This window comes from Diplotaxodon limnothrissa, linkage group LG23, assembly GCF_057381915.1.
Source record: "Diplotaxodon limnothrissa isolate DT_005_m linkage group LG23, D_limnothrissa_male_GT1.1, whole genome shotgun sequence".
Taxonomy (NCBI): Eukaryota; Metazoa; Chordata; class Actinopteri; order Cichliformes; family Cichlidae; genus Diplotaxodon; species Diplotaxodon limnothrissa.
Window position 1 is genome coordinate 32,412,580 of NC_140617.1, and position 12,026 is coordinate 32,424,605.

A 12,026-nucleotide genomic window follows, 5' to 3' on the forward strand; every position below is an offset into this window, starting at 1 on the left:
CAGAAATTGTGGCGCTATGCTCCTTTATTTATTGTGCATAAATAGTGAATTGTCCTGACATAATATTGCGTTTCGCTTATGTTATTATGGTACATTGACAAAAACATATACGTTTATTCACAGGATAAAACAGTTGTTTTGTATCACTAATTGTCCAGTGCGATTACAGCATACAGTATTGTTGTCACTGCTACATTTCTGTGATGAACCAGAAATTATTTCCACTACTAATTAATTACCGTTGAGCTCAAAGGTTATATTAATAAACGGTTAAGGAATGTGTATTTATGACGACGATTTGTGAGATTGGTAAACTTATGATACGTACGATGGTCTTTCGTTCTACACGGTGCATTTCAAGGTCCTGCACCCATCCGTCGGTAAACTGTACCTGGACTTGTTGCAGTGACCGGAAGTTACTAAACTTCATGAGTGTATGCACTCACTCCAAGAACCGTATGATTATTAATATGCATATAAATAAAGAAGCTATTTTGTGCAAAGATGTCAACTGTAAGAATGCTGTGCATAAACATTTACTCTGCTCCATGTATGATGATATAGTGACTGCTCTGTATAAAAGTGGCACACTGCTTGATAAACAATATAAGCATAAGAAACCTAACATCAGACCTGGCTGGAAAGAACATGTATCCATGTACCATGATGAAGCTCGCATAGCTTATAAATGTTGGGCCATGGCTGGAAGACCTAAACAAGGCCCAGAATTTGAACAGAAAAAATGTGCGAATGCCAGATATAAGTACGCTGTTCGCTTTATAACTAAAAATGAGCAAATGCTAAGAGCAGATTCTTTGGCCAGGAAAATGCTGTGTAATAATACGGCAGATTTTTGGAAAGAGGTGAAAGCTCTTAATAACTGTAAACCATCTCTACCATCAACTGTTGAAGGTGTTTCTGGGGCAGATAACATTGCAGCGTTATGGAGACAGCATTACAGTGCGTTGTTTAACTGTATAAAAAGTGAACCATATGAGGACAATCTTGACATGAGTAATGACACAATAAGTGTAAGGACACATGAAGTATATGAAGCCATTCATAGGTTGTCTGATAATAAATCCTCTGGTTTGGATCACATCACTGCAGAACATTTAAAACATGCTAGTGTAAGGCTAGCTCCTCTTTTAGCACTCTGTTTCACTGGGTTTATGATTCATGGCATATTACCAGACTCAATGCTGTGTATTTTACTGGTACCAGTTATGAAGGACAAAGCTGCAAAAGTGAGCTGCTTGGATAATTACAGGCCAATTGCACTAGCCAGTATTTTATCTAAGGTGTTAGAAAGAATCTTGTTTGACAGAGTTAGTGTGTTCATCTCTTCTCTGGATAATCAGTTTGGCTTCAAAGCACGGCACTGACATGTGCATATATGCACTCAAGGAAATAGTCAGTTTGTACAGGGCTAAAAATTCATCTGTCCTCATGTCTTTCATTGATGCCTCTAAGGCTTTTGATCGAGTGAACCACAGAAAACTTTTTGATAAAATGAAGAGATGGGGAGTTCCTCAGTACATCGTGAGGATTCTCTCTTACTGGTACGCTCATCAGAACATGCAGGTTAAATGGGGAAGCAGTATTTCTGCCCCCTTTGGTGTCAGCAATGGTGTTAGACGGGGTGGGATTTTGTCTCCAATTTTATTTAATTTGTATGTTGATGATTTGTCCATACAACTGAGAGCCTGTAACACTGGGTGTATATTAGGTAAAGCACTGATAAATCATCTCATGTATGCAGATGACCTGGTTGTTTTTAGTCCAAGCAGTGCTGGGTTACAGGATCTTCTTAATGTCTGTACTGAATATGGTGTGCAATATGACATTGAGTACAATGCTGCTAAAAGTGCTGTTTTGATATGTAGAACCAAGCAGGATAAACAGCTAAATTTCCCTTTGTTTAAACTGGCACAAAAAACTCTTGAAGTTCATAAAAAGGTGAAATACCTCGGTCACTTTATTACTGAGCAAATGAATGATGATGATGACATATACAGACAACGGTGTAAGCTCTATGTGCAGGCAAATACTATTGCACGCAAATTCAGCTTTTGTTCACTTCCAGTTAAAGTGGCTTTGTTTAAAGCGTATTGCACACCGCTATATACTGCCCCCTTGTGGTCATCCTACAAACAATGTAGCATGCAGAAGCTGCATGTTGCATATAATGATGCGATGAGAATCCTTTGCAGGATACCTAGAAGTGGTAGTGCCAGCCAGATGTTTGTAGCTGTGGGTGTTTGGACTTTTAAAGCACTTTTAAGGAAGCTAATGTTCAATTTTAGAGAACGACTGGATGGTTCGAGTAACAGTATAATTTTAGCACTCACAGATCCGACAGTGAGTGGTTCCCGTTACTCATCCAGTCTCAGAAAGCACTGGTTAAAGTGTTTGTGTATTTATTGATTTATTTTAAGTAATTGTGTTTTATGTATATTATGGTTTTATGTTTTTACAAATGTTTTAGATACTTATTTATATACATATATATATTTAATGGTGTATACCTTGTGTTGGGGGGGGGGGGGGAGTGTTGTGTGTGTGTGTGTGTTTTTTTTTTTTTTTGTCTTGTTTTTATGGACATGAAGTCTGCCAATTAAGATTGAATTGAATTATAAAGATCCATTAGAGTGTTCATCATATCGTCCTATATCACTCTTAAATGTAGATTTAAAAATACTGTCAAAAACACTTGCTCTCAGGCTAGAGCAACATCTACCATTGTTAATTTCTCCAGATCAGACAGGTTTCGTGAAGGGTAGGCATGGTTTTTTCAACCTGCGCAGGTTTTTGAACATATTACACACCAAGTCAACTACAACCCCTGAAATTGCCTTATTACTCGATGCTGAGAAGGCATTTGACCGGGTGGAGTGGGATTATCTGTTTTATACTCTGCATAAATTTGGATTTGGCCCTAATTTCATTTCATGGATTCAGTTACTTTACTCCTCACCTATGGCACGTGTTAGAACAAATTCGTTATTCTCTTCTTATTTCCCACTTCTCCGTGGTACGAGACAAGGTTGTCCCTTATCCCCTCTTCTTTTTGCATTATCAATTGAACCACTGGCGATTAAACTGCGAGCTGACAGTTGCATTAAGGGCATCTTCAGAGGTGACCAGGAGCACAAAATATCCTTATATGCTGACGACCTCCTGCTGTATATGTCAGAGCCTTTATGCTCTCTTCCCCGTGCTCTTGCCATTTTTTAATGTTTTGGTAATATTTCAGGTTACAAGTTAAATCTGCATAAAAGTGAACTTCTCTGTGTCAACTCTATAGCCAGAAAGATTTCATTTTCAGGTTTTCAATTTAGCGTTAAATCAGGGTATGTGACCTATCTGGGGGTTAAGGTTACCCACTCATACAAAGATCTTTATGAAAGAAACTTTGTCCCGCTGCTTAAAAATACTGAGACAGATCTTCAGAGGTGGAACAATTTACCACTGTCATTAATTGGCCGCGTCAATTCTATCAAAATGAACATACTTCCCAAGTTCCTTTACTTATTTCAATGTATCCCATGCTACTTACCCAATAAGTATTTTATAACACTGAATAAGCATATCTCTGCATTTATTTGGAATGGCAAAAGTCCACGAATTCGTAAAGATTTCATGCAGAGGACTAGGCCAATGGGTGGATTAGCCTTGCCAAACTTTCAGTCTTATTATTGGGCAGCAAATATTCGTAATATGCTGTACTGGATGAGTAATGTTACTACAGAGACTCCAGCTTGGCTCCAAATTGAGTCATCCAATTGTGGCAAAATTTGCTTATCAGCTTTGTTGAGTTCAGCTCTCCCATTAGAACTATACACCTATAAACGTAACCCTTTGTTGTATGACTCGCTCAGAATCTGGGTGCAATGTAGGAAAAGGTTGGGGTTACACTTAATGTCAATTAAAGCACCTATCTGCTCAAACCATATGTTCCCACCCTCCATGATGGACTCTGCTTTTAAAATATGGGAAAGTAATGGCCTTAGAAATATCAAAGACCTTTTTGTAGATGGGATTTTTGCCTCATTCACGCAGCTCCTGAAGCAGTTTAATGTTCCTCGGCAACATTTTTTCCGCTATTTACAAATTCGTCACTTTGTAAAGAGTCGATTTCCTTCATTTCCGGAACTACCTGAGGAAACTTCTTTGGATAAAATTATTAATATAAACGTTCATAAGAGAGGGGCGATTAAAGAAATCTATGCTATACTATTAGATTTTCAATCTCCTTCTCTCTTCATCCTTAAAGCACAGTGGGAGAAAGACCTTGGGATGACTATAACAGATGAGCTCTGGCAATCTTTTCTCCAGAGGGTACACTCTTCTTCGATATGTGCCAGGCATGGGCTCCTTCAATTTAAGGTCCTACACCGATTACATATCTCCAAGGAAAAGTTAGCCAAGTTCTATCCAGGAGCTGACCCTCTGTGTAACAGATGTAAAGCAGAAACAGGTTCGCTCCTTCATACCTTTTGGACATGCCCCAATCTTCATACCTATTGGGTGTCTATATTTAACACTCTGTCAGAGATGTATAACGTTAAATATGAGCCTTCTGCTCTAACGGCTATCTTTGGGGTGATACCTCAAGACATCACTTTGCCAAAATGCTATTCGAATTCTATTGCCTTTGCTTCACTTATCGCAAGGCGCCTTATACTTTTAAGATGGAAGCAGGAAGCTCCTCCCACACATGAACAGTGGCTTGCGGAGCTCATGAGGTTTTTACATTTAGAAAAGATGAGATATACACTGGCAGGTTCAACCACCAAATTTCTTAGGGCATGGCAGCCATTCTTGATGTACATGGAAACATTTAAAATGACCACCTTATCATGACCAGATACCATATCTCTATATCGCTATCATAGCTAACTGTACGCTGAATGTCCCTTATACATTTTATTTTTCTATTTGTTTGTTGTTGTTTGTTTGTTTTTTGTTGTTTTGTAGGGGTTTCTTTGGTTTGTTTGTTTGTTTTTTCCTTCTCTATTTCTGTTATCTTTTGGGGTATTGTAAATACTGAACAGCAAACTACTGTATGTTCAATGTTTTGTTGTTAACATGCTGCTGTGACTGAAAATAAAATTTATAAAAAAAAAAAAAAAGATTGAATTGAATTGAAATAAATATGCTAAGATGAGATAGCTGACTTCATCTAACTAGCAAATGTTGTCCAGGCTACGTTGGTGATACAGTTTTTTTTAATGTGTATGATATTTTTGTCATGCGATTTTAAAGCTGGTCCTACAACCGCATCCAAGAATAACATGCAGCGTATCTCAGAACTGTCGGTGAAAATTATTCTTGGAGCTAGGTTTAATTGAGCTGCATTTTAAAGAGGTGCAATTTCACAATTTGTGTATATTTTCTAAGTTCACTATTTTGTCATGTGTTGAGAAAAACACAGATTTTAAAATTACATGGTCTAATATTTACATTTAGCATAACTGCAACATTATTTTTTCGTTTTTTTTTTTAAAGACTCGAAAGGACTTGAAATTCAAAGTTTCAGACTTGTGACTTGACTCGGACTTTTACACCAGTGACTTGAGACTCGACTCTGACTTGCCTGACATTACTTGAGACTTGACTTGAGACTTGAGGATAAAGACTTGAGACTTACTTGAGACTTGCAAGACAATGACTTGGTCCCACCTCTGGTGTATAGTATAGTGATTAGTGAATGTGTGTGTGTGTGTTTTCATGGTCTCGCCCAGTATGTCCATCTAACCTGCCATATGTTTTACATCACTGGGCCCATAGAGAAGGGAGGGAGCTAGCCAGACATGTGGGTGTAGCATGGGCACGTGCTGCACAGATTAACACATATGAGCACACGCCCACGTTCACATTTATCAGCCTGCTAAGAATGCTGGTCTGTATCTCTGCATGCACATACGAGCAGAATACGGTAATGCCTGTATTTTAAAAACAACAAAATTAAATGGGATTACGTGAAAATGGTACTTTCATGGGCAGTTTTGCAGATCTCCAACTGTCACCTTACTGGTACCTTCAGTTTCCAAAGAAGAAGGTTGACCTCAGGAGACTCTCTTCTTACCCTTTACCACTCTGGCCTCTGTGATCTCTATGCCCTATAAGTATTTAAATTTTGTCTGTCCTCCTGCATTAGTGCTGTGGGAACACACTCCTTTGGTCTGGTGGAAGTCATCAAAGCCCTGTTTTAATGACTGTGAAAGGAATGATGTTAACTGGCTGCCAGCAGTTCCTGCTCACAGTCAAAAATGTAAATTTAGCCACCTTTAAAGAGCAACTTGTCCTTTATGCTTGTCTATACATTATGGATGTTACAGCAGCAGATGGATATTTTGGGAACTATATTTATAATATTTCTCTGTATTAATATACTGTATTGTCTTTCCAAATCATATATAATCCATTAATAAATCCATAGAGAGAGAGTAGAGTCATAGAGGAAATGAAGCTGAACAGTTGAAATATCAGTCTGAATAATCTGAATTTTCCACATTATAAATATAAGAACTATATTGGACCTTTATGCAGGATTACACACAGGAAGATTCAAGTGAGCCCAGTTTATCTATTGGCATACATTTGATGGCTGATGTGAACGTGAGCTGGTCAGACATGCTTGCTAATGGAGGAATGAAGAAACTAGGTCATTGTGCCACAGCTGCATACTCATCTTTGTGGTTTGAGCAGAAAAACAGAAGACTAAGTGGTAGCACAACCTCCAGTAGCTTGAAAGTCTTGCCAGTCTTTTTCTGGCCTGAGGTGCTTTTTGCTCCTTTGCTTTGGATTATCACTCGTCATCTGTGTCTGGATGTCTCACTCTAATAAGGCTGGCAAAGATGAATTAGGTTGGAGTAACGTTTGGCTGCCATAAATCCTCTGTAGCAGAGGATTTCTCTGAGTAATCATTATGATTCCTTTCACTTCATTATTAAAATGCATTTTTAATATTGTCCAAGTTTACCAAGCTACTTTCAGCTGCTCCCTTATTCACAAGGGGTCAGCATAATGGCTAGCTCAGCACATTTCATTTGGCACTCTTTTACACCGGATGCCCTTCCTGACACAGCCCCCCTGAGGGATTGGATGATCTGATATCCTCGTGTTGGTGTTGTTCCCAGACCATCATGAAAATGTTGTTCCAGGTTCAACATTGCAAGTGACCAATCACATTGTTGTGACGTTATTCCAAGCCATTCGTGCATTTATGAAATTCCAATGTTGCAAGGACAATATCAATTCTGCTTACTGTTTATTAAAGGGTTACGGTTAGGGTTAGGGTTAGGGTCAGGGTCTGTTGATCGGCGGACAGAGGCGGTTTCACGCAGCTTAAGTACAGTTTTTTGTTTTACGCCAGTTTTTCCCGAAGTCGCAAAACTATGACGTCACAAAATTCTGATTGGTCACTTGCAATGTTGATCCTGGAACAGCATTTAGTATGATGATCTGGGAACAACACCAACACAAGGATATCAGATCAACCTGAGGGATTTGTGTCTCCTCTGTGGATCAAACCGGGGATGCTCACTTGTTAGGGAAATGTGTAAACCAATACACAGTGGAGCCACAATGAAGTATAATACGATCATCCATATGAAATAAAAAAATCACAGAGGCATAGGAAGTAGCTGCCACTATGCTGTAGGGTAACTGAGCACAGCAGTGAACCTTCTTGGCTCTAAGGAGGCCGGAATGTTGCCTACCTTCTTTTGAAAAAGAGTACAAAGAGAATCCCCCAATAGGGATCAATAGTTCAATAGTTCAAACAAGAGTAAAGTGAATTTTTGGTCTTATAAAAACCTAAACCTAGATATGCTGTGCCAACCTCATTTTCAGGCCTGCCTTCTGTGTCTCCCCTCAGATCTCCACCCTGCAGCGCCAGGGCCGGACTCTGTTTTCCACTGTGCCAGAGACTGCAGAGAAAGAAGCTCACTCACTGTTTGTCCAAGAGGTAAAACTAATACATATCTGGATGCAAGCCTGCTTTGTCCGTTATTTATCACTCAACCGCACCACCATGATTTCACCTTTCAGCCAAAAGTAGGCATCCAGATTGTGTATCTGGATTTCACTCTTTGAAGACTCATCAAAGGGGGCTTGTATTTTCAGATACAAATCCATGCAGGGACATACTCTGATTTGTTTGTGGCAGGTTGGCAACGAGAGAGCTAATTATATTTCAGTCAAATCTAAGTGAAAAAGACAAATGTTATCTGACCACTAGAAACAAGTCATACCATGTGTGCTGGAATTTTTTTCTGCTCCCCTTCAGATGAACTTCCATTCATGTTCCCCGCCCTTACATGCTTGCTAACAGTCCAGTAGATTGGCCACAGATGGAGCCTATAGTTCATTGGTGGTTCATGTAGTTTCAGAAGAGCTGTGTGTTGAGATTGGTTTGGGTGCAGCCTGATAGAGCCTGATAGGTGATATTCCCCCACAGCTGCAGCCAAGAGTGAAATCATAAGTACATCTGGAGCAGCTGTGCTCCTTACACATGGGATGTTTTGTTTCATAATTTGTTATTCTACATTTTAATGACCCCCTTTTCCCTCACATTTTGTGAACACAGAACTGATGAGCACACATTGAAATAATAAAGCTATGTTTAAACTGCTCTTTACCTCAAAAACATGTTCTTTTATGCTTTGTTATCTTGAATAGCTGTTTTTTTTATTGAATCATGTTCTTTTTCTGCATATTAACTATAAACTTGTATAACAGTGTTTTAATTAAAACATTCAAGTGCTCTGAAAGGATTCATTCTTTAAGTTTACTTTGAATGATTTGATTCTCTGCTAAAATTCTAGGTTTGCTCATTTGAAAAGAAACAAAATGTCGTTGAGTGAAATAAGTATTTAATTCCCCACAACCCAGCCACAGATTGGCTGTGGAACACAGATTACAACCAATCAGTCACACAACACTTGTTGTGTGACTGATTGGTTGTAATCTGTGTTAAAGTATAAAGGAGGGATCTTCTTCCACCAAGGCAGATACCTCGCTGGGTTACTTTTAGGGGAATAGCTGTACTTTAAAAGTTTGTAATGCAGTAAACAGAGGTCAGATGTTATTTGGATGCAAACTATAATGTGATATTTAGAAATACCATATCTCAGTATTGTTTCATAAATGTAGCCAGAGGTAGGGGTGAATTAGTTTTGAGGATCCAAATGTAGGACTCATAGGCAGTCATAAATAAACTTTTAATGCTGATTAGCAATGGGTGTACAAAGTCCAGGAATAAAATGAGGACAAACCAGCAAGTCCAAGTTCGGAAATCATTGGAATAACAATATAAGTAATACTTTGCTACAAGAACACGTAGCAATACAGACGACCCAAGACAGGACAAAGGAAGATACACAAGAAGTGATGAGGGGAGAGGAACCAGGTGATTACTATACTGACTCCTTTTAATCATTGAATGGCCCAAAATCAAAGATATTCCATTTATAAATAGTAAAGTAAGACATTTAGTAAACTAGAGATAATATTTAGTTAGTAAATAACAGAAGAGTGAACAAAGCGTGCATCTGCTGACGCTCCTGCATCAACAGGGCCATCTATTCCCAATTAAAAATAATTTTTGTAATGTTGTTAAACATCTCCATACTTTTCCTAGATTATTTTTTTTAATAAATCTAATTACACATCTGTATATGCTTTGTTAAAGAGACCCCTCACCACCTCTTTACTTCATGTACCTGCAGTGTATCACGACCTACAAGTCTGACTGGCACGTGGTCAACTACAAGTATGAGGAGTATGCTGGAGACTTCCGCCAGCTTCCGAAGTGAGTATGCCGGAAGGCTTCTGCTAACAGGTCCATCAGACTGCACGCTCTCAACAGTCTATCAATGCTGCATTCATGTAGCCAATGATAGTGTTACTGACTCTGTTTCAAACACTACAGTGAAATTAATAAAGACAGTATGTAAGTGTTGCTGGTAGAAGGGCACTCCACCACATCTGTTTTTATCATTCTCAGCAAGTCTTGTAAAAGCATGTTGCCTTTATAAGTCTGATTTGTCTTAAGCACACTGCTGTTAGAACAAATCATCTATATACAAATAGCAGATTAGCAAAATTTGTTTAGCTCATCACACTTTGTGTGTGTGTGCCACTTGTTTTGCACATATTCAACTCTGTATATTTTATATATTTTATTATTATTATTATTATTATTATTATTTTTTTTTTTTTTACTATTTACTATTTAATTTGTAAAAATGTGTATACACACACACACACACACACACACACACACACACACACACACACGTAGGAAAATATTTAGTATACACATCCAGAAATGAATACACTATTATATATTGTACATATATTTATTAGTTTCAGGTTGGCCATTCTTGTATTTTGCTCGTTTGTGTTGTTGTGTTTGCACATCTCTGTTGCTTGTGGGGCTCGCACACAAGAATTTCACTCGCATGTGCTGTGCCAGTGTGCCTGCACATGTGATGTGACAATAAAAGTGATTTGATTTGATTTGATTTGATTTGCATATATATTCTTACTGTACTGCTTGCCCTATGGTTCTAAAAGCCTCCACAACATATTGTAAATCTCACTGTGTTCAGTGGCACTGCCCTTTGTGTACAAGTCCCAAAGTGTGAACTGGTGCCTCCTGGTGGCACATTACATTATTCTGTAATAACAGAATTTCAGTTTGAAATTGAAGTTACATATTTATAAAAAAAAAAAATCATTTATTTATATTTAAATAAAATGGGAAATACCTGCAACCGGTCGAGGTTGAATAAAATATTTAGGATATACATTTCTTTCTTGTATTTTGGTTAGAGTGAAGATTTAAGATTGGGTGGCCCTATGAGATTTGGGAATGGCTATTTCAATCAAACGCTGGATTCTCTTTTGGTGGTTCTAAGCTCCACAGTAAAAATAGAACACTTTCGATGTTTTCCTACCAAGGAAAAGTAGAACTATTCTTGGATAGCTGTTGCCCAATGGCATCATAACAAAAAGAAAATACCACAATGCATATGTGCCCTTGGATGAGCCTTTACTTCACAAAAGAAATGAGTATTACAGATGTATGTCATGGTTAAGACATTGCAGAGTAACAGCAAGCTGGTTTTGGCACTGTTTATAGTTCTAGTTCCCCAGAGCCACTGGTGTTTGAGCTAGAGTAGAGAAACAGCTGCCGATTTCATCAACATCTTGCTAGAAGAATTACCTTACAAGATGTGGCTGAAGTGGTGGTGAGGTTATCAATGTGCTGTGGGGATAAAGGTTAGTATAGTTCATTAAAACTAAACTAAAGAGTTAAACATTCATTGAGTGTTTAACTTCAAACTTAATAGTCTCAGAGTTGTAAAGTAAAGTAAAGTGTAAAGTGTGCGTGTTAGTCCCCATAGGGAAATAGTTCCTCTGCATTTAACCCATTCACCCAGTGAAGCAGTGGGCAGCCACCAGTGCAGCGCCCGGGGAGCAGTGTGTAGGGACGGCACCTTGCTCAGGGGTACCTCAGGGTAGCCGTTCAGTGGAGTCGAACCCCCGACCTTCCGATCATGGGGCCACCACTCTACCTACTGAGCTATCCCTGCCCTTGATTAATGAAAACATTCTTGGCAAATGCTTTCGCTTTCGTCCGTCTTGCGCCGGTCCAAGAATTTGCCCCAAACATATGTAAGAGTTCTTACATATGTTTGTGAGATGGTTTAACATGAAATTGAATTAAGTGAGCCAAGGCTGAATTATCTTTTCCCAAACTTTTCAGTAAGGTATTGAGACCTGAAAAACTGGTGGCTCATGTGTTTGAGGTGGATGAAGATGTGGAAAAAGATGAGGTAAGATGACTAATTCCAGACTCGTCTTCAGCTGCTTGTTCCCATAGTTTCTTTGTGATCCACTTCTGCTCCTGTAAGATACAGAGCTTATAAGTGTGACTTTGCATTCTTCCTTTAGGACTGACCAAACGCTCTTCAAAGAAACTCAAATACAAGGAAGTGTAACAGAGCGCA

General features: G+C 38.7%; 1 protein-coding gene across 1 annotated transcript in view; it reads left to right on the forward strand.

Annotated features, from left to right (window-relative positions):
- Window positions 1-12,026, forward strand: part of LOC146608530 (dedicator of cytokinesis protein 9-like) — a 55,129-nt gene that overhangs the window by 12,790 nt on the left and 30,313 nt on the right. The window contains exons 3-5 of the mRNA XM_085347191.1: window positions 7,886-7,975; window positions 9,738-9,820; window positions 11,783-11,852. Coding sequence (XP_085203317.1) covers window positions 7,886-7,975; window positions 9,738-9,820; window positions 11,783-11,852 — 243 coding nt within the window. The remainder of the gene's footprint in view (window positions 1-7,885; window positions 7,976-9,737; window positions 9,821-11,782; window positions 11,853-12,026) is intronic.